Below are 23,276 nucleotides of genomic sequence, written 5' to 3'. Positions count from 1 at the left end.
TGGGAGGCCGAGGAGGGCAGATCGCCTGTGGTCAGAAGTTCGAGACCACCTTGACCAACATGGTGAAACCCTGTCACTACCAGAAATACAAAAATTAGCCAGGCGTGCTGTTGCGTGCCTGTAATCCCTCAGCTACTCAGGAGGTTGAGGCAGGAGAATTGCTTTAACCCAGGAGGTGGAGGTTGCAGTGAGCCGAGATCATGCTGCTGCACTCTGGCCTGGACAACAGAGCAAGACTCCATCTGAAAACAAACAAAAAAAATAAAAATAGTTAGCTGGGCATAGTTGCACACACCTGTGGTTCCAGCTACTCCGGAGGCTGAGGCGGAAGGATCGTTTGAGCACAGATGAATTGAGCTATGAGTGCACCATTTCACTCCAGCCCAGATGACAGAGTGAGACCCAGTCTCCAAGAAAAGACGATTCATTGGCTGGTCACGGTGGCCCACGCCTGTAGTCCCAGCACTTTGGGAGGCCGAGATGGGCGGATCACTTGAGGCTAAGAGTTCCAGACCAGCCTGGCCAACATGTTGAAACTTCTGCCTCTACTAAAAATACAAAATTAGCTGGGTGTGGTGGCGCGCACCAGTAATCCCAGCTATTCGGGAGGCTGAGGCAGGAGAATTTCTTGAACCTGAGAGGTGGAGGTTGCAGTGAGCCAAGATCGCGCCACTGCACTTCAGCCTGGGCGACAGAGTGAGACTCTGTCTCACAAAAAAAAAAAAAAAGATTCTTTTTGTGCTAAAGTTGAAGAAGCAGGGGAAAACGCTGGAGTGGCTGACGCCTGTAATCCCAGAACTTTGGGAGGCCGAGGTGGGCGGATCACGAGTTAAAGAGATGACACCATCTTGGCCAACATGGTGAAACCCCGTCTCTATTAAAAATACAAAAATTAGCCAGGCGTGGTGGCACACATCTGCAGTCCCAGCTAGTTGGGAGGCTGAGGCAGAAGGATCGCTTGAACCTGGGAGGCAGAGGTTGCAGTGAGCCGAGATCGCGCCACTGCACTCCAGCCTGGTGACAGAGACTCCGTTTCAGAAGAAAAAAAATTTGGAGTGTTAGCGGCGTCAAGATGGGGCGTGAGCAAAGCAGAAAGGGCACAGCATTTACAAAGGCGTGGAGGCGTGACTTTATTGCGTTCTCTCCCTAGGAAGCATTGGCTTCGCCTCGCCCATCTACAGAGAGCATTGGGACCATGTTCCCAGAGCCGGTTTGAAGGCTTGGCACTGTGATGAGTTCTGGGACTGGTAGTTTTCCCCAGTGACCGGAAACTCAAAATCAGAACATCGGATCTCACCACGAGGTGTCGCCCTTGAGCGAGTACGGTGGGCCCTATCCTGTACTTCAGAAGACTGTTGGAGTTATCCAACAATCACAAGGAAGAACCTGAGTTTTTCTGATTGACACGTATGGTTCTCAATCAGAGTCAAGATTCGGATTTTAAAGCCCGCCCTCTTCTGCCTGGATGGCTGGAGCAACGGAGTGATATTTATATGAACCAATGGAAAATTCTTAGGGAACTAGGTAGTAGCTCAATTCCTGACACCATTGGTCCACACTGTCGACTGGCACCTCTCGCTGCCAGTAAGATGGTGTAACTTTGTCAATGGGCGGAGCCAACGTGCATTTTTCTGAAACACCTCCTTCCTCTCTTGACAACTTGCTTTCTGTCGCTATTGGCTCTTGATCACAGTGAGTGACGGTTCTCTTGTCCAATAAGCCCGCAAGACGGTCCCCAGGGGGAAGGTTTACTCAACCATAGGCCCGTGCCTCGTTTTCATTGGCTTGTGTGCTCGAGTGGCAACGCAGCGGGCCAATCGCGTGCGGAAAGAGTGCTTTGGGCGCAGCCCCGGGGCCGGGGCGGGAGGTCGCTCGGGTCGGGTGTCGCCTGAGAACCGGATGAGGCGGCGACCGTGAGGCCGAGCCGGGAGCGGGCGTCGCGCCGAGGCCCGGGCAGGCGGGGAGCAACGGTACAGACGCCTCGGGGACAGGTCGTTGAGGGTCGTCGGCGGGCAGGGAGCGCAGGGCGCTCGGGCCGGGGGCCGCCGGCGCCATGGGCAACCGCGGGATGGAAGAGCTGATCCCGCTGGTCAACAAGCTGCAGGACGCCTTCAGCTCCATCGGCCAGAGCTGCCACCTGGACCTGCCGCAGATCGCCGTGGTAGGAGGCCAGAGCGCCGGCAAGAGCTCGGTGCTGGAGAACTTCGTGGGCCGGTGAGCGGGAGCGGCGGGGACCGCGGGCGGGCGGCGGCCTAGGGCGCAGAGGGCTGACCGGGAATGGCGCGCCCTGCGCCGCCGGCGTAACTGCGGCGCTTGCGTGCCCGCGGCGGGGACAGGGACGAGGAGGCGGGCCCTGTGGGACGCCCTGGGCGGAGGTCTCCCTGCAGGGTCTGGGGAGCAGGCCGGGGCCCCTGGGGCAGTGTCATGGGTCGGAGGGCCGTAGGACCGGAGGTGCGCTGGATCCCTGAGGTCCATCTGGTCCCAGCTTTCGTGGGTGAACTCTGCCATCTGGTTGCCCGTGCGTCTGGGGTAGATCCCCCTTAGTTCTTTCGGGCTGTCCGTTTATCAGAGGTGAAACCGGCCATCTAGTTATCTATTGGGGCGACCCCTGCCGTCAGGCTGGCTTGTTCTTGTATCTGGAGCTGCCCCCGCTGTCTGGTTGGCTGTCTCTCTGTCCTGGGCAAGCCTCCCTGCCACCACCATTTGGCTGTCCATCTGTCCAGTCCCACCTGGCAGCACCCTGCTGTCTGGCTGGCTGTCCATGGTGACCTCTGCTGTCTGGCCGCCCATCCGTGCCCCTCACAGACTTTAATACTGAGCAATCCCTCTGTTGGGTGACACCAGCTGACCTCCACTATCTGACTGGCTAGTTGGCTCCTAGGGGACCTTGTTGTCTGGTTCTCTCAGGCTGACTCTTATAGCTTGGATCCTGGCTAACGCAGGCTTCTCTCTTCCAAGTGAATTATGTCTGTCTGTCCGTCTTCTAGTGTGCTCATGACTACCCCGAGTGTCTGGCCCAATGCCTCTGTAAGGGGGTGGCGGGAGGGTAGAGGGGAGAACGGAGCTGAAAGATGAGATTTGAACCCCACTTCCCTTCTCAGTTGGAAGGAGGACCCTGGGGGTACCTTACTTCAGGGTTCCTTCCAGGGCACTAGAGCACTGGGGCCCACCTCCTAGCTACAGCCTGCAAATTGGGGGTCCTCCTTTGGAGCCTGGGAAGGGGCTTCTTGCCTGATCGGGCCTCAGCGGCTAGCGCTGGGATGTAGCCTTCTCTGGACAGCCCTGAGAAGTCACGGTGTGCCAGTCTGCCCAGTGGGCAAACGCCACTCTTTGGGCTGTTTCCAGGATCCAGGAAGCAAATGAATGGAACAGCCCCAGCAGCCACCTCTCCCTCCCACCAACCCTCTTGCCTTTCTCGTCTCCCAGATGGATGGCCAGTTCACCATTCCAGGAACTACTCATTTTCAGTGGTGTGGCTGCCAAATGATAACATCCTCCTCCTGTCATTATTGTCATTGTTATTGTTGTTATCAGTGTCAAGGGATAATGTTCTTTCTGGATTCAACATCTTGAATCCCAAGTGAGGATGGGGTGGAGGCTCTGTTGTCATCCCCACCTTAGCTGAGCTGGGAGGCTCAAAAGGGACCCTGTTCACCCAAGGCCACCTGGCTGGTAAGGCCCTGTGTCTATTATCCCAGAGTCTTGGGGCTTTGCTCCCAGCAGCACGAATTTCCTCCTTTGCTGCCTTGTCTCTGGCGCATTGCCTTCTGTCTACCAGTGGTGGAAAGGTGTGGACTTGGCAGCCAGCTGGGGCTGGCTTGATCTCGTCTGGACTGAGTGACCGTCTTTCCGCCTGCCCAGGCTTCTGCTGGGGGTGTTTGCAAAGCTCTATCTCTTTCATTTGCCTTGTGATCTAGCACAGTTATCTTGGCCTAAGTCTTGGTTTACTCTCCTAAAAAAATTTTGTTTTTTTTTTGAGACAGAGTCTCACTCTATCGTCCAGGCTGGAGTGCAGTGGCGCAATCTCGGCTCGTTGCAACCTCTGCCTCCCTGGTTCAAGTGATTCTCCTGCTTCAGCCTCCCAAGTACCTGGTATTAGAGGCATGCACCACCACATCCACCTAATTTTTATATTTTTAGTAGAGACAGGGTTTCATCATGTTGGTCAGGCTGATCTCAAACGCCTGACCTCAGGTGATCTGCCTGCCTTGGCCTCCTAAAGTGCTGAGATTATAGGCATGAGCCACCGCGTTCAACCCCAGGAGTTCAAGACCAGTCTGGATACCATGACAAGACCCCATTCTACAAAAAATAAAAAAATTAGCCGGGTAGGATAATAGTTTCATACCTGTAGTGCCAGCAACTCAGGAGGTTGGTCCTGGGAGGATTGCTTGAGCCCAGGAGGTCCAGACTGCAGTGAGCTGTGATCACACCATTACTGTCCAGCCTGGGTGACAGAACCAGATCCTGTTTCAAAAAAAAGGAAAAGAAAAGAAAGTGCTTACCTATTGCAGTGCCTGGCACACAGTAGGTGTACATGGATGGGGCTGCTGCTGTTTATCTGGCTGGTTCCTTTCCTATCAGTGATGAAAGCTAACCAGAATGAAAGTGCTTTCAAGTGACACACTTAAGCCTTATGAGGGCAGCATTACTATGATCCCTATTTTACTAAGTGGGAAACTGAGGCTCAGATAGTTGAGCAGAACCTTCTCCCTGGAGAACATTCTTAAGTGAGGAGGAGTCTGGTGCTCTGGTTTGGGAACCTGGGTCTCTCTTGTCCTTACCTCTCCTCAGTCCCTCTACCCCTTTTGTTTCCCTCCTGTCTGCCATGGTATTTGGCAGCTGCTGGCCAGTATGGAGCTGGCTTCTGTGGTAACCTCCTGGAATCCTGCAATGTAGGAGTTGCTTGTTACGAGTATTTTTTTTTAACTGTAGTCTCAGGCTTTTGCCCAGGCTGGAGTATAGTGGCGTGATCTCAGCTCACTGCAACCTCCACTTCCTGGGTTCAAGCGATTCTCCTACCTCAGCCTCCCAAGTAGCTGGCATTAAAGGTGCATGCCAGCACACCCAGCTAATTTTTGTATTTTTAGCAGAGATGGGGTTTCACCATGTTGACCAGGCTGTTCTTGAACTCCTGACCTCAGGTGATCCGCCCACTTTAGCCATCCAAACTGCTGGGATTACAGGCGTGAACCACCATGCCTGGCCAAGTCAAGAGTATTAATTCAGTGCCTGAAAACCAAAGTTGCAAAAACATCTCTCTTTGGGTATGAGGGGCTCAGACAAGGCTCACTTATATTTTATTTTATTTTTTTGGGTAAGAGATAGGATCTCTCTTTGTTGCTGAGGTCGGAGTACAGTGGTGCAGTCCTGGCTCACTGAAGCCTCGAACTCCTAGGCTCAAGTGATCCTCCTGCCTCGGCCTCTAAAAGCACTAGGATTACAGGTGTGAGCCATTACGCCCAGCCTGGATTTTGTAAGGATATGGACCCAGTGGGAACGGCCCAGATAGTTCAGCCCTGTAGCTGGAGGTATAGATCGCTAGCTCTGGGGGCTGAGGCCTGCCTGCTGGGTCTTTTGCTTTACCTTCATAGCTTTTGTTTTTAGTGAGCTGCCAACTTTTAAAAGTTAGATTTCCAATTGATGTCTGGATTTCTTGTAGCACTAAGACAGGCAGATCTATAGAGTTTAGAGGTGTCGTGCACAGGGCGTGGGCCTAAGGCCTGGTTCCACCACGTTTGGCTGTGCAACTCGGCCACGTCTATTTGACATTCTGGGCCTCAAATTCCGTTTCTGTAAGCTGAGGGTGGTAACTGGTACCCTGGGGCCTGGATGGGTGAGTGTGTGCCGAGTGCAAGGGTCTTATAAGCATGGTTGCTGTTGTTATAATCGGTATTACCTGGCCTTGCTGAGCCTTTGTCTCTTGTGGCACTAATGGCTTCGATTTCAGAAGCAGCAGTCACTGTCCCATCAGACTAAGGCCACTCCAGCTGCCGCAGTCCCCACTACTCCCTGGCACTCACCCAGGCCCAGTTCATATTTGCCTGGAGCCTCCTAGCCCTGGAACCTTTGAGTTTGAGACCCCTGGCTTGTCTGCTCTGCACCAGCAGATAGAACTGTGGCCCTAAGGAGAAAGGAGGACATTGCTCCCTTTTTACCCTTGTCATTTAGCCCCAGGAGCTGGCCAGAGGGAAGGCCTTGGGCATTCCCTCACCCTAACCAGAGCAGGAAGAGGCTGAGGCCTCCAGCTTCAGTTGCACAGGACGGGTCTGGTCCCTTGAGGTTTACCTCTGCAAGCCTCAGTTTCCTCAGCTAGGAAATGGGGCTGTTGATAGACCTGATTTATCTGTTTCAACCCATAGGGCAGGTAAAGTCACCTGGTGCCAGTCATTTGACACTTGTGAGACCTTGGGCAGGGGATTCAATCCCTCTACTTTATTTTTATTTTACACTGTCACCCAGGCTACAGTGCAGTGGCACGATCTCTGCTCACTGCAGCCTTGACCTCCTGGGCTTAAGTGATTCTTCCACCTCTCAGCCTCCCACGTAGCTGGGACTACAGGCACATGCCACCAAGCTTGGCTAATTTTTCATTTTTTATAGATACAGGGCCTTGTTGTGTTGCCCAGGCTGGTCTTGACCTCCTGACCTCAAGTGATCCTCCCACCTCAGTCTCCCAAGGTGCTGGGATTACAGGTGTGAGCCATTGTAGCTGGCAATTTTTGTCTTTAATAGAGATGGGTTTTGCACCATGTTGGCCAGGCTGGTAACGAACTCCTGAACTCAGGTGATCCTCCTGCCTCAGCCTCCCAAGGTGTTGGGATTACAGGCTTGAGCCACCATGCCCAGCCCTCACTTCTTTAAACTATGAGTTATAATAGCACTTCTTTCCCTTTCTTGAATAGGGATTAAATGAGACAGTTTAGAGGGCTTGGCATAGAAGTGCTTAAAACATTAGATGTTGTTCATTTGTTCATTGAAAAATGTTTCCTGGGCACTTTCACTGTGTGCCTGGGGACATGGCCCTGAGCAAGTTACCAGAACTCCTGCCCTGGAGAAGCTGGGCTTTCAGCAGGAAGCAGATAAAGGACACACGGACCACGCTGTGTCTCAGGCCCGCAATCCCAGTTCTTTGGCATGCAGGCGGGAGGACGGCTTGAGCTCAGGAGTTGGAGACCTGCCTGGGCAACATAGTGAGACCCTGTCTCTACAAAAAAAATAAAAAACATCAGGTGGGCATGGTGATGCCCAGCTCCATGGCTCCTGTCCCAGCTACTCAGGAGACTGAGGTCAGAGGATCACTTGGTGATGCCTGAAATCCCAGCTGCTCAGGAGGCTGAGGCCAGAGGATCACTTGAGCCTGGGATTTCAAGGCTGCAGTGAGCTGTGATCACGCTACTGCATTCCAGCCTGGGCGAAAGAGTGAGAAAGGAGAAGCATGGTTGAAGATGATAACTATGATGGAAAAACGGATCAAGGCACCAGATGAGGGAGAGAACACAGTTGCAGGGGGCACATTTTAAACAGGGAAGTTGGTGATGTTTTAGCAGAGCCTTGAAGGAGGTGAGGAAGGAACCCGTGGAGACTGGGGAAGAACATCTAGTGCAAAGGTCCTGATGTGGGAGGATGCCCGGAGGCCAGCTTTGCAGGCCTGTGGAGGGAGATGAGATCTGGGAGGCATTAGGGTGGGACCAGGCCATGAACCTTGGGGGCAGGGAGGCTGTCTGAGCAGAGGGAAAGCTGGTTCTGTTACTGTCCCTCTGCACCTGGTCAGGCTGAGGGCTCTCCCCTTTGATTTCCAGCTTCCACTCGATTTTCTCAGTGAGCTGACTCCCAACACGTGTAGTTGCCCCACACCATTTAACTTTTAATAAGAAGCAGCTGTGCCAGTGATGCTGGCATTTCCAGCTGTAATTTGGCCTTTGGGGATGAATCTCTCCAGGGAGATGTGGATGAGCTGCCTGGGCACTGCTGCTGCCTCGGTGGGTGGGTGCCGCACCGGTATACATTGGATGCCCCTTGGCTCCTGGCCCTGCCAGATGGAGGGGCATGTGTTGTGCTCCTTGGGCTGGTTTGTCCCTTAACGAATCTTATTAGTTTAGAGCTACTTGGAAATGACAACTTCTGTTTCCACTGACTTTCCTTCTGGGCAATGACAAATTGCGTCTTGAAAAGGCCATGCATGTCCAACTGCAGTGGCTTACACCTGTAATCCCAGCACTTTGGGAGGCCGAAGTGGGCAGATCATCAGGTTGGGAGTTTGAGACCAGCCTGGCCAATGTAGTGAATCCCCATCTCTACTAAAAATACAAAAAATAGGCTGGGCGTGGTGGCTCATGCTTGTAATCCCAGCACTTTGGGAGGGAGGCTGAGGCGGGCAGATCACGAGGTCAAGAGATCGAGACCATCCTGGCCTACATGGTGAAACCCCAGCTCTATGAAAAATACGAAAATTAGTCGGGTGTGGTGGCATGCCCCTGTAGTCCCAGCTACTCAGGAGGCTGTCAGGAGAATTGCTTGAGCCTGGGAGGTGGAGGTTGCAGTGAGTGGAGATTGCACCACTGCACTCCAGCCTGGTGACAGAGTGAGACTCCGTCTCTAAATAAATAAATAAATAAAGAAAGAAAGCAAAAATTAGCTGGCCATGGTGGTGCATGTCTGTAGGCCCAGCTACTCAGGAGGCTGAGGCAAGAGAATCGCTTGAACCTGGGAGGTGGAGATTGCAGTGAGCTGAGATTGTGCCACTGTATTCCAACCTGGGTGACAGAGTGAGACTCCGTCTCAAAAAAAAAAAGAGAAAAGAGAAGGCCATGCAAGGCTCGACCAGGGTGGTCTTCGGTACTGGGCCTTCTGGAATTGGGACAGTCTAGAGGCATCTGTGGGAATAGGGAAGTCTTGATGCTGCCACACACCAAAAGAGTGACCTCACTTCTCTGGGTCTCAGTTTCCTCATCTGGAAAATGGGAGCATGGTGGTCTCTGCCTCCTGGGAGAGGACTGAGAATCACATAGAAAATCCTTGTGAAACAGGTAGTATTTGTGGTCTTGTTGGTTGGTTCTTGTCTCCATTTATCTGGGATTAGGACTCCGATGACAGTTATTGTTTTCATTTCTCTTGCTCTGTCCCGCAGGCTGGAGTACAGTGGCATAATCATGGCTCACTGTAGCCTCCAACTCCTGGGCTCAAGTGATTCTCTCACCTGAGTCTCTTGAGTAGCTGGGACTACAGGTGTGCCACCCACTGTGCCTGGCTAATTAAATTTTTTTTTTTTTTTGTAGAGACAAGGTTTTACTTTGTTACTCAGTCTGGTCTCAAACTCCTGGGCCCAAGCGATCCTCCTGCCTTGGCCTCTCAAAGTAGTGGGATTACAGATGTGAGCCACCAAACCCGGCTTTAGTTTCTTTTTCCATAAAGAGAGGGAATTCATCATTACTCTGTTGATATAAATGGAGTGTCTTATCAGTGCAGGCAATGTTCTAGCTCTGGGGATACCGCCAGGACCCGGACACACTGCCAGGACCAGGACACGCAGCCACGCCCTGAAATGTCGACCAGAGGTGGTCGACATTTCATGTTCCTGGTTCTTTTCTACTCAGGAATCATGGCTGCAAACAAATAATTGGCCTTGAAGAGTTATCTACACCCATTTTGTGTATGGTGGTGAGAAATTGGGAGAAAAAATGCCCAGCACTGGATCACTTAAGGTCAGGAGTTCGATACCAGCCTGGCCAACATGGTGAAACCTTGTCTCTACTAAAAATACAAAAATTAGCTGGGTGTGGCGGTGGGCGCCTGTACCAGCACTTTGAGATGCCAAGGCATGTGGATCACCTGAGGTCAGGAGTTCGAGACCAACCTGGCCAACATTGTGAAACCCTGTCTCTACTAAAAATACAAAAATTAGCTGGGCGTAGTGGTGGGCACCTGTAACAATCTCAGCTACTTGGGAGTCTGAGGCAGGAGAATCATGTGAACCCAGGAGGCGGAGGTTTCAGTGTGCCATTGCACTCCCACCTGGGTGACAGATTGAGACTCTGTCTCCCCAAAAGAAGCCCAAAGATAGGAGATTTGGCCGGATGAGCGTGCCCAGGCAACCAGCTATCAACTGGCTACTCAGAGGGATCTAAAAGAATCTATTGACCCAGAAAGCTGCACCAGACCTGTTTGGTACCAGATGAAATGGACTGTTGGATCCCATCTTGTTTAAAACAATTGTATTTGCTCAGTGAAAAGACTGGAAAGACATACTGTGCCCTCACCCCACATGTGAATTGTCTCCCCATGTGATTCTTAGTTTGTTTTTGCTGGTTTGGGGATTAGGTTTATAACCAGGAAGACGGATTTCTCCAAAGCTTCGCTCTAGGCTGTCCAAGTGCTTTTTCAGAGTTATTTATTGAGGGATAATGGCCCTTGCTAGGTTCATAACATTGAAATCCCCTGGTAATAAGCTGGATTGTTTCTGGATGAGGGCGGAAGATGGCCTTGTGTACAGTTCTAGATTTAGAGAGGTTTTCTTTCTTTTTTTTCTCAGAGACAGGGTTTCACCATGTTGGCCAGGATAGTCTCCATCTCCTGACCTCGTGATCCGCCCACCTTGGCATCCCAAAGTGTTGGGATTACGGGCATGAGCCACCACGCCCGGCCTACCTTTCTTTTTTCTTTTTTCTTTTTTTAGAGACGGGGTCTCACTCTGTCGCCCAGGCTGAAATGCAGTGGTATGAACAGCTTAATGTAGCCTCAACTTCCCGGGCTCAAATGATCCTCCCACTTCAGCTTCGTAAGTAGCTGGGACCACAGATGTGCACCACCATCCCCAGCTAATTTTAGGGAATTTTTCGTATAGAGTCTCACTATTTTTTGCCCAGGGCTGGTCTAAAACTCCTGGGCTCAAGTGATTCTCCTGCTTTGGCCTCCCAAAGTGCTGGGATTATAGGCATGAGCCACTGCGCCCGACTTAGATTAGGTTTAGAGATTTCAGAGTTGGTTTAGGAGGTGGAGGCTGGCTGGCCATTGAATGGAAGCCTGTCTCGCTTTTGCGCCCTCTCTCAGCGTTTACATTTGGCTCACAGCCACATCTGCCAAACTTCTGCCTGATTTGAATGAAAGTGCTGAAATTATAGGCTCCTTGACTGCTGAAAAAAAGTGAGAACATCATCTAAACCGTAATTTACTGGGATTGCCAGCTACATGCTGTAATTAAGCCCTTATTGTGTTAAAGGCTTTGGAAAAATCCAGGCCAATAATGAGTTATTTATAGGGTATTAGCTACGATCTGAATAAAGGGAAAATGTGGCCCTGTCTCTGAAGCAGGATGGCAGAGAGGAAAGGGGTTGTTTCCAGGTGCGTTTTGGGTTTCTCTGAATATTGGCAACTAGGTCCCTGCTGGGTGGTGGGGAGCTTTCCCCTGTGGCATCACCTGTGGCTTGAACCGGGAGCTGGATGACTATTTCAGTTTCATCTGCTGCTTGATGTTTATGATGTTAAGAGTCAATGTTAGCCCAAGTGTGGTGGCTCACATCTGTAATTCCAGCACTTTGGGAGGCTGAGGCGGTCAGGTCACAAGGTCAGGAGTTCGAGACCAGCCTGGTCAATATGGTGAAACCCTGTCTCTACAAAAAAAAAAAAAACAAAAAAACAAACATTAGCTGGGTGTGGTGGTGCAGGCCTGTAGTCCCAGCTAGTCGGGAGGCTGAGGCAGGAGACTCTCTGGAACCTGGGAGGTGGAGGTTGCGGTGAGCTGAGGTTGCTCCATTGCACTCCAGCCTGGGCGACAAAGAGAGACTCCATCGTAAAAAAAAAAAAAAAAAAAAATCCAGTGTTTATGGAGAATCACCATGTGCCACGTGTGTAAAACCTGACCAGTGTCCTCTCTGTCCAGGGGTGGCAGCTGCTGCTCTTAGCATCCCTGCTTTATAGGTAGAGAAACTGAGGCCAGAGAGGGAGACTGGCCTGAAGTCACACAGGGAGGCGGACACAGGAGTGGGAGCTTGAACTGGATGTGAGTCCTCTAGAGCCAAATATCTGGGTGCCTCGGGGGGTGGGAAGATGTGGGCCTGGCTCTTGAGAGCAGGGCTGAATGGTGGACACCATGACATTTGTCTAGAGGAGCAAACAACTCGTGGCTTTGGGGCTTTGGGGATGCATCAAGGTTGTTGGTTGTGTGTCCAACCGGCTTTTTTTTTTTAAGAGATGGGGTTTCACCATGTTGGCCAGGGTGGTCTCGAACTCCTGACCTCAGGTGATCCACCTGCCTCGGCCTCCCAAAGTGCTGGGATTACAGGCATGAGCCACCGCGCCCAGCCCCAACTGGCATGTTGTAAGCACTTCCTACTCTGCACCAGTTGCTGGGCACCCAGCCAGGACTGGGACGGACGGGACAGGTGAACACTTAAATGAGCAAGAACATTCTGGGTCAGTTGCAGGGGCTCATGCCTGTAATCCCAGCACTTTGGGAGGCCGAGGTGGGAGTTTGAGAGCAGCCTGGCTGGCATGGTAAAACCTCCTCTCAACCAAAAAATACAAAAATTAGCTGAGCATGGTGGTACGTGTCTGTCATCCCAGCTACTTAGCAGGTTGAGGTGGGAGGATCTCTTGAGCCCATGACTTCGAGGTTGCATTGAGCTATGATTGCACCACTGTACTCCAGCCTGGGTGACAGCAAGACCCTGTCTCAAAAAAAAAAAAAGCCTGGGCGTGGTGGTTCACGCCTGTAATCCCATCACTTTGGGAGGCTGAAGTGGGAGTTCGAGAGCAGCCTGGCCAACATGGTGAAACCTTGTCTCTACTAAAAGTACAAAAAATTAGCCAGGCGTGGTGGTGGGCACCTGTAATCCCAGCTACTCCGGAGGCTGAGGCAGGAGAATCGCTTTAACCTGGGAGGCAGAGGTTGCAGTGAGCCAAGATCATGCCACTGCACTCCAGCCTGGGCAACAAGAGTGAAACTCCATCTCATAAAAAAAACAGAAGCGGCCGGGCATGGTGGCTCACGCCTGTAATTCCAGCACTTGGGAGGCAGAGGTGGGCGGATCACCTGAGGTCAGGAGTTTGAGACCAGCCTGACCAACATGGAGAAGCCCCATCTGTATTAAAAAAAACAAAATAAAACAGCCGGGGACAGTGGCTCTCACCTGTAATCCGAGCACTTTGGGAGGCCAAGGTGGGTGGATCATGAGGTCAGGAGATTGGGACCATCCTGGCCATGGTGAAACCCCATCTCTACTAAAATAAAAAAATTAGCCGGGCGTGGTGGCATGCACCTGTAGTTACAGCTACTCAGGAGGCTGAGACAGGGGAATCGCTTGAATCCAGGAGACAAAGGTTGCAGTGAGCCGAGATCGTGCCACTGCACTCCAGCCTGGCAAAAGAGCAAGACTCCATCTCAAAAAAAAAAAGGAAAAATATTCTGAAGGGTGGGAAGTGATTTGCTGTGCACTGCACTGAGTCGGGGAATGGCTATAGGGGCTACTTCACATGGGGCTTGTTGGGATGGCGTCTTATAGTGGAATAGCCCCACCAGGACTTGGGGGAACAACATCGAAGGCCAAGGAGCAGCAGGCGCAGAGGCCCTGTACACACCCGGCCATCTGAGTGCCCCCGGGGACTGCAAAGAACCAGTAGGCACATGAGAGGACACTGCCTGTGGAATGCCAACTTTTCTAAATTTTAATTACGCAAGTAGAGCGTGTTCTTGGAAAAAGGGAAACCATTACAGATGAGGAAGATCACACCGCCCACCCCGTCCCTTCCTCCCAGCTCCTCCTGGGAACACCACTGTTACTTTAGGGAATATCTAGCCAGACCTCTCTGATGTTTGTCTACTTAGGTATGTGCTGATATCTATGGAGTATACATGGCACCATTACGGGTGGTTTTTGTTTTTTCAAACAGGTCTTACTCTGTCACCCAGGCTGGAATGCAGTGGCACAGTCATGGCTCACTGCAGCCTCAGCATCTTGGGCTCAAGCAGTCCTCCCATCTCACTCTCCTGAGTACACTGGGCAAAAGCGCATGCTACCATGACCAACTAATGTTTATAATCTTTTGTACAGATGGGGTTTCTCTTGTGTTGCCAAGGCTGGTCTCAAACTCCTGGGCTCAAGCGATCCTTCCACTTTGACCCTTCAAAGTGTTGGGATTACAGACATGAGCCACCTCAACCAGCCATATACGTATATTTGTTGTGTGAAAGTAGCTAAAGGCCAGAAGTGGTGGCTCACACCTGGAATCCCAGTACTGTATGGGAGGCCGAAACGACATGGCTTGAGCTCAGGAGTTCGAGACATGTCTGAACAACATGGCGAGACCTCGTCTCTACCAAAAATACAAAAATTAGCAGGCATGGTGTTGCATGCCTGTATTCCCAGCTACTTGGGAGGCTGAGGTGGGAGGATTGCTTGAGCTGGGGTAGGGGTGGAGGTGACAGTGAGCCCAGATTGTGCCATTGCACTTCAGCATGGGTGACAGAGCGAGACTTTGTCTTAAAAAAAAAATGTAGCTAAAACCCAGATTTGAATGAATTTCACTGCATAGTCACACAGGGGGATGAGCAGCCAGGATCCTGCAGCCACCAGGACAGTGCCTTTGCATGTCAGAGGACTGTCCTGGGTCTTGCTTTTGGGGACTCACAACCTGCCTGGGAGTGCAGGGACCCTGAAGCAAGGACATCTTCCTTTGGAGGAGGGTAGCAAGTGGAGATTTGTTCCTGTCTATACAAGGAATACTAACAGTAACAGGCTGAGACCCTGAGGTTGGGCAGTGTGGGTGTCTCTCTGGGCTGGCTTTGAAGGCTGTAAGATGGGGCCAGCAGTGTCCCCTCCCGGGTGAGAGGGAGGCCCTGTATGGCAACCCTTGGAATGCCCCTCTGACTTTCGCTTCCTGCCTGGCTGCTCAGTGGCCCTGGCAGGGGCGGGCACCACTGCTCTTTGTGTTACGAGAGACCTCCAAAGGAGGTCTGAACCTGCTCCCACTGCAGACTTATGGGGTGGTAGACAAGAGACCAGCAGAGCTGTCCCAGGCCCTGGTGACACCTCCACGCCCAGATGAAGGAGGAGCAGGCGACTTGGAGCCTGCCCTGTGACACACTTTCATCGAAGCTATGACAGACTTTCAGGGCTGCAATCCTGGCGGGCGAGTCAAGCGCACAGGAGCAGCCGCAGCTGGTGTGACCCCGCCTGCCGGGTGATACGCCCTGGCACGACCAGGCCGGCCCTGGAGGAAGCCCCCAGAACAGATAAGGGAGGGACACAGCTGTCCTGGCCATGAGACCTCTGTCTTCTGTGTGGATACACAAGGTCCTTCTAAAGGTTCGCAGCCTCCACGACTGGGAGGCCTCCCAGCTGGCCGCACAGCCAGGATCCTTCGGCCACCAGGACAGTGCCTTTGTACGTTGTTCTTTTCTACCTGCTGGGGCATTGGAGAGCTCCATCAACAGCAGGGGACAGTGACTGAGAGGCCACAAGCCACTGGCTCAGCTTGAGGAAGGCTTCCTGTGGTTTGGGCTGATATATCTCCCTGTCTTGCAACACTGAGTTCCCTATCGTCTGGGCGGAAGCCAGTCAGACAGAAGCCCAGCCTCTGCAGTGCCTGCCCTGGTGGCAGCGCCTGGCACAGGTTGCTGGGAAGCTCAGGCAGGCTGCTTTCTGAGGTGGGGAGGCCCCGCCTGGAATCTGCTCCCAGCACTGGGTGAAAATTGATGCGCTGGCTTGATCTTTTTTTTTTTTTTTTGAGACAATCTTGCCTCAGCCTCCCGAGTAGCTGGGATTACAGGCGCGTGCCACCATGCCCGGTTAATTTTTGTATTTTTAGTAGAGGCAGGGTTTCACGATGTTGGCCAGGCTGGTCTCAATCTCCTGACCTCGTGATCTGTCCGCCTTGGCCTCCCAAAGTACTGGGATTACAGGCTTGAGCCACTGCACCTGGTGCACCAGCTTGATTTTTAAACTCTTTTCTGTTAAAGGCATTATTTAACTGTTTACTCATTGTTTAAAAAAAAAAAAATCATTCTGTCTGGAAGTGCACAGAGTAAGGCTTTGTGTCCTTTGCATGGGAACGACCTCTATCAGTGTGTGGCTCTTGCTAGTTTTGTGTTTTTTAAAAAAGTATATTTCTAGGTGTGAACACCCCCTACTCAGCTACCCAGTGAGCCTGTAAGTCTAGCACAACACGCTCCAGCTCCACAGTCCAAAGTCTCTACAGAATGTGACTGTCTTGTACCACATCCCTGCCGTACTTAGTGCCTCCAAGTGTGTTTGGCTTTTGCGGGGTTTTTTGTTTGTTTTGTTGTTGTCGTTGTGAGATGAAGTTTCGCTCTTGTTGCCCAGGCTGGAGTGCAATGGCGCTATCTTGGCTCACTGCAACCTTCGCCTCCCAGGTTCAAGCAGTTTTCCTGCCTCGGCCTCCTGAGTAGCTAGGATCACAGGCGCCCGCCACCATGCCCAGCTAATTTTGTATTTTTAGTAAAGATGGTGGGGGGGTTTCCATGTCAGTCAGGCTGGTTTCGAGCTCCTGATCTTGTGATCCACCTGCCTCACCCTCCCAAAGTGCTGGGATTACAAGTGTGAGCCACCGAGCCCCGCCTTTGCTTTTAATGAACTTTTTATTTTGGATTTTTTTTTGGAGATGGGGTCCCACTCTGTCATCCAGGTTGGAGTGCAGTGGTGTGATGTTGGCTCACTGCAACCTCCACCTCCCACGTTCAAGTGATTTTCCGGAATCAGCCTCCTGAATAGCTGGGATTACAGGCACCTGCCACCATACCCAGCTAATTTTGTATTTTTAGTAGAGTTGGGGTTTATCCATGTTGCCCAGGCTGGTCTTGAACTCCTGAGCTCAGGTAATCTGTCCACCTCATCCTCCCAAAGTGCTAGGATTATAAGTGTGAGCCACTGTGGTTAGCCTTTGTTTTTAATAAACTTTTCATTTCGAAAATTTTTTTTTTTTTTTTTTTTTTGAGATGGGATCCCACTCTGTTACCCAGGTTGGAGTGCAGTGGCGTGATGTTGGCTCACTGCAACCTCCACCTCCTGAGCTCAAGTGATCCACCACAGCTTCCCAAGTAGCGGGGACCACAGGCGCACACCACAATGGCCGGCTAATTTTTTGTATTTTTGGTAGAGACATGGTTTTGCCATGTTGTCCAGGCTGGTCTTGAACTCCTGAACTCAAGTAATCTGCCTGCCTCAGCCTCCCAAAGTGCTGGGACTATAAGGAAAAGCCACCACGCTCTGTCTAGAAATAATTTTAAATTTAGAGAAAATAAATAAGCTTCAGATTTATAGAAAGTGCAAAGATAATATAGAGAGCTGTACATCCTTCATCAGTGCCCTCTAATTGTACATTTCTTAGAATCAAGAAATTAACTTCCTGGCCACTCAGGAGGCTGAGGCGGGAAGATTGCTTGAGTCCCAGAGTTAAAGTCCAGCCTGGGCAGCATAACGTCTAAAAATAAATGAATGAGGCCAGACATGGTGGCTTATGCCTGTAATCCCGGCACTTTGGGAGGCTGAGGCAGATGGATCAACTGAGATCAGGAGTTCAAGACCAGCCTGGCCCACATAGCAAACCCAGTCTCCACTAAAAATACAAAAAATTAGCTCGGCATGGTGCCATAATAATGGTGCCACATAATAACGTACCTGTAATTCCAGCTACCTGGAAGGCTGAGGCAGGAGAATTGCTTGAAACTGGGAGGCAGAGGCTGCAGTGAGCTGAGATCATCTTACTGTACTCCAGCCTGGACAACAAAGCTAGACTCTGTCTCAAAAATAAAAATAAAAGAATTTAAAAAAATAAATGAATGAAATTAACCTTGGTATACTACTATTAAAAACATGAGGCCTAGCCAGGTGTGGTGGCTCACACCTGTAATCCCAGCACTTTGGGAGGCCAAGGTGGGCAGATCATTGAGACCAGCAGTTTGAGACCAGCGTGGTCAACATATCAAAACCCCGTCTCTACTAAAAATATAAAAAATTACCTGAGTGTGGTGGTATATACCTGTAGTTCCAGCTACCCTGGAGGCTGAGATAGGAGAATTGCTTGAATCTAAGAGGTGGAGATTGCAGTGAGCCGAGATCAAGCCATTGCACTCTAGTTTGGGTGACAGAGTAAGACTCTGTCTCAAAAAAAGAAAAAGAAAGAGAGGCCAGGTACAGTGGCTCACACCTGTAATCCCAGCACTTTGTGGGGCAGAGGTGGGAGGATTGCCTGAACCTAGGAGTTTTAGACCAGCCTGGGCAACATAGTGAAACCTCATGTGTTCAAAAAAAAAAAAAAATTAGCTCGCCTTGATGGTGCTCACCTAGAGTCCCAGCTCCTCTGGAGGCTGAGGCAGGAGGATCACTTGAACCCTGGAGATCGAGGCTGCAGTGAGTGATAATTGCACCAATGCATACCAGCCTGGGCAACAAAGCCAGACCCTGTCTCAAAAAAAAAAAAAAAAAAAGCCAGCATATTTAGATTTCTTTATTTTTTCCCACATGGGACTAATTTTTAAAAAAAAAATTTTGTGTGTAGATGGGATCTTGCTCTCTGGAAATATATATAGTGAGAAATTTTAATTTTCAAAGAAAATGACCCCTTTTCCTGCCTCAGAATCGCACATCACATTTAGGTGTAAGAGCTCCTGAAGCCTTTTTCTGGTCTGGGAAGCACCTCAGCCCTTCCTTGTTTTCTATAATCTTGGGAAGTCATGGAATGTCCCTCAGTTAGGGCTTATCTGGTATTTTCTCATGGTTAGCCTGGGGTTTTGGGGAAGAAGGCCACATTGGTGAGGTGTGCACCTCCTCTGTGAATCTTATCAGAAGTACATGATACCAACAAGTTTGATAAATTATTGACCTCTTGGCTTAGGTAGGCTTGCTAGGTTTTCCCACTGGAAAGTTACTATATTTTTGTTCTTTTCATACTTTATCCTTTGGGATCATGGAGAATTTTATTTATTTATTTATTTGAGATGGAGTCTCACTCTTGTTGCCCCGGCTAGAATGCAATGGTACAATCTCAGCTTACTGCAATCTCTGTTTCCCAGGTTCAAGGGATTCTTCTGCTTTGGCCTCCCGAGCAGCTGGGATTACAGGCATGTGCCTAATTTTGTATTTTTAGTGGAGACCAGGTTTCTCCATGTTGGTCAGGCTGGTCTCGAACTCTTGACCTCAGGTGCTCCACCCACTTCGGCCTCCCAAAGTGCTGGGATTACAGGTGCGATCAGCACCAGGCCTGGATAATTTTTTTTTTTTTTTTTTTTTGGAGGTAGAGTCTCACTCTGTCAACCAGGCTGGAGTACAGCGGTGTGATCTTGGCTCACTGCAACCTCCGACTCCTGGGTTCAAAGGATTCTCCTGGCTCAGCCTACTGAGCAGCTGAGACTAACAGGTGCTCACCACCACACCCGGCTCATTTTTTTTTTTTTATTTTTAAGAGATGGGGTCTCACCATGCTGCCCACGCTAGTCTCAAATTCCTGGGCTCATGTAATCCTTTTGCCTCAGGCTCGGAAAGTGCTGGGATTACAGGCATGACCCACCATGCCTGGCCTTTTTTGACACTATTGAAAAGACCATCCTTTCTCCCTAAAGTTGCTTTTGTCTGAAGTTAGTTGGGCCATATTTGTGTGGGTCCATCCTGAACTCTCTGTTCTCTAACATTGATGTGTGGCTCTGTCCTTTTGCCAAAACCACATTTCTTTTTCTTTTTAAATAGAGATGGGGGCTGGGCACAGTGGCTCACGCCTATAATCCCAGCACTTTGGGAGGCTGAGGCAGGTGGATCACTTGAGGTCACGAGTTTGAAACCAGCCTGGCCAACATGGTGAAACCCTATCTCTACTAAAAATACAAAAAAATTAGCCGGGTGTGGTGGCAGGCCCCTGTAATCCCAGCTACTTGGGATCCTGAGACAGGAGAATCTCTTAAACTCGGAGGTGGAGGTTGCAGTGAGCTGAGATCGCTCCACTGCACTTCAGCCTGGACGACAGAGTGAAACTCTGTCTGAAAACAAAAGAAAAAAAACAAAAAAATAGAGATGGTGCCTCGCTATGTTGCCCAGGCTGGTTTCAAACTCCTGGGCTCAAGTGATTCTCCCACCTCAGCCTTCCACAGTGCTGGTGTTACAGGCATCAGCCACCACGCCCACTCATTTCTTTATTGCTGTAGCATTATGGTAAGACTTGAAATCAGGCCATGTGAGTCCTCTTTGTTCTTGTTTCTCAAAATTCTTTTGTCTAGTCTAATTCCTTTGCCTCCACATACATATTTTAGAATCAGCTTGTTGATTTCATAGAAAAGATCATTGGGTATCAGTACGTGAAAAGCTGCCTTATTTGTGTTTTTTTTTTTTTTTTTTTGATTTTGAGACAGTCTCTCTCTGTCACCCAGGCTAGTGTGCAAATAGTGTTGGGATTACGGGCGTGAACCACTGTGCCCAGCTGGAACTAGTTTTTATGACTGTGTATTATTCCATCCACTGTCACTACCCCCAGGACCAGTGCAGTTTCTGCCTCCTCAGTCTTGCACCTTTAACCTCAGTGTCCTCAACCCCCAGGCTGTCCTCCCTACAGTGGACAGAGGGACCCTGTTAAGAATATCCTTCCTGCTGGGCGTGGTGGCTCATGCCTGTAATCCCAGCACTTTGGGAGGCCGAGGCAGGTAGATGATGAGGTCAGGAGATCGAGACCATCCTGGCCAACATGGTGAAACCTTGTCCCTACCAAAATACACAAAACTAGCCAGGCATGATGGCGCTTGCCTGTAGTTCCAGCTACTTGGGAGGCTGAGGCAGGGGAATCGCTTGAACCTGGGACGCAGAGGTTGTAGTGAGCCCAGATCATGCCACTGCACTCCAGCCTGGTGACAGAGCAAGACTCTGTCTCAAAAAGAAAGAATATCTTACCTAGCTGGGCGCTGTGGCTTACGCTATAATTTCAGCAGTTTGAGAGGCTGAGGTGGAAGGATCCCTTGAGCCCAAGAGTATGAGACCAGCCTGGGCAACATAGCGAGACCCCCATCTCCACAAAACATTTAAAAATTAGGAAGGAGGCCGGGCGCGGTGGCTCACGCCTGTAATCCCAGCACTTTGGGAGGCCGAGGCGGGTGGATCACCTGAGGTCAGGAGTGAAACCACTGCACTCCAGCCTGGGCGACAGACTGAGATTCACTATCAAAGAAAAAAAAAGGCACTGTAAAAATAAGAATCTAAACAAAACAAAACGGTACACTAAAAATAATATTAAGGCCGGGCGCGGTGGCGCAAGCCTGTAATCCCAGCACTTTGGGAGGCCGAGGTGGGTGGATCACGAGGTCAAGAGATCGAGACCATCCTGGTCAACATGGTGAAACCCCGTCTCTACTAAAAATACAAAAAATTAGCTGGGCATGGTGGCGCGTGCCTGTAATCCCAGCTACTCAGGAGGCTGAGGCAGGAGAATTGCCTGAACCCAGGAGGCGGAGGTTGCGGTGAGCCGAGATCGCGCCATTGCACTCCAGCCTGGGTAACAAGAGCGAAACTCTGACTCAAAAAAAAAAAAAAAAAAAAAAAATTAGGAAGGTGTGGCGGTGCATACTTACAGTCCCAGCTACTTAGGATGCTGAGGTGGGAGGATTGCTTGAACTCAGGAATTGGAGGCTGGAGTGAGCTGTGATCCTGTCACTGCATTCCAGCCTGGGAGACCCTATATCCTTCCTCTACTTGGCTCCTAGTTCCCTCAGGGTAAAAATAAAGTCCTCCCTGAGGCTCCATGATGTTCTTAAGCAGGTGAGCCTCAGTCCCACCTCAGGGCTTTTTTACATGCTGCTTCCACTGCCTGCCCTGCTCTTCCCCCTGCCCCATAACCCTATGGCTCATTTCATCTGCACTCTAAGGCCTCTGCCGTCAAGCCTCCTTCTCAAGAGGCTCTTCCCCCCTACCCCCGACCCCCTCCGCCACTCTGCTAAAACGCCCCACCCTGTTCTCTCTGTCCTCTTCCCCTGCTTAATTTTTCTTGGAAGCGCTTGTCATTCCTGTCATTCTTTAACCTATTTGTTTGGCTTCTTTTTTTCTTTTTTAAGCTGGAGTCTTGCTCTGTCGCCCAGGCTAGAGTGCGGTGGCGCAGTCTCTGCTCACTGCAACCTCTGCCTCCTGGGTTCAAGTGATTCTCGTGCCTCAGCCTCCCAAGTAGCTGGGACTCCAGGTGTACTTCAACATGCCTGGCTAATTTTTGTATTTTTAGTAGAGACAGGGTTTCACCATGTTGTATAGGCTGATCTCTAACTCCTGACCTCAGGTGATCCGCCCGCCTCAGCCTCCCAAAGTGCTGAGATTAAAGGTGTGAGCCACTGTGCCCGGCCAAAAAATTCTTTAAACATCAGGCACACGGTGTGGTCTGACTTGCAGTTTTCCAAGCCCGTGGGGCAGGGATGGGGGCAGGGAGCCTGTAGGGAGGCTTTGCCCTGATGCAGGAGACTTGGCCTCAGGACATTAGGGTGAAACAGAGGTGGAGGGGTTGGGTCTGGGTGTCCAAGGTGGGATATGCCTAGAGCTGTGCTGTAGGAGTAGCACAGAGACACCAAGAAGGGGGATGGGGCTGTTCCTGTCACATGTGACATCGTGGGCTGTGTCTGCCTGGTTAGTTCCTTATGGCCTGTCTCGCCATCTTGCTGGGAGAGTCTCAGGGTTGGAGGGAACGGGAACGTGTTTGCCTGGAGGTCACTACCTACTCCCCTCTATGGAAGGGGGCCTCCAGGAGGCTGGCTGTGGAATGCAGACTGTGGGCGGTGCCTGCCTGCCTGCATCTAGTTCACTTGGGCCCTCAGGGTGCTACAGAGCTGGAAATCCACACATGGCTGACCACCCTTCGAGGGCTGCAGAGACACAGTGAGCGTTCACTTTGCCCTGGCATCTAGAACTGTCTCCTCCAGTCCTCACCACACCCCATTTGACAGAGCAGGACACCTGTCGCAAGATGGGAGAGACTTTGCTGACAAGGTCCCACAGCTGGCATGCGCCAGGCTGGCTAGGGAACTCAGGTCACCCATTGCAGTAGGGAGCAGTTAGGATGACACCGAGGGTACCCCTAGGAGGGCAGAGTTGTGAGCTCCAGGACCCCACATTTGAGCAGTTTCTCTGACTCTCTTAAAGTGCTGCTTGGCCAGCCAGTTTTTTGGGGGGCTTCTGAGTACAGGTGAAAGTCACAAGGTCAACACTGGCCTGTGATCACAGTTATAAAAAAGTTATAAAACCCTGACATTCAGATCATGTTGAAGACTTTAAAACGGCAAGTTTTCTTTTTTTTTTTTTTTTTTTTTT

General features: G+C 50.8%; 1 protein-coding gene across 11 annotated transcripts in view; it reads left to right on the top strand.

Moving 5' to 3' along the window:
• Positions 1 to 1,810: 1,810 nt before the first annotated feature.
• DNM2 (dynamin 2) overlaps positions 1,811 to 23,276 on the top strand; it is a 107,564-nt gene continuing 86,098 nt past the window's right edge. For 8 of the 11 annotated variants that reach the window (XM_032251771.1, XM_032251765.1, XM_032251767.1 and 5 more), the window contains exon 1: positions 1,811 to 2,214. In XM_032251771.1, coding sequence (XP_032107662.1) covers positions 2,054 to 2,214 — 161 coding nt within the window. In that variant the 5' untranslated portion in view covers positions 1,811 to 2,053. The remainder of the gene's footprint in view (positions 2,215 to 23,276) is intronic. The other 3 variants (XM_032251769.1, XM_032251768.1, XM_032251763.1) reach the window with 1 other exon arrangement.

This window comes from Sapajus apella, unplaced genomic scaffold (assembly GCF_009761245.1).
Source record: "Sapajus apella isolate SASKATOON/1434 unplaced genomic scaffold, GSC_monkey_1.0 scaffold77, whole genome shotgun sequence".
Taxonomy (NCBI): domain Eukaryota; kingdom Metazoa; phylum Chordata; class Mammalia; order Primates; family Cebidae; genus Sapajus; species Sapajus apella.
The sequence above is the reverse complement of the archived record's forward strand: the minus strand, read 5'-3'. Positions and strand labels throughout refer to the sequence as shown.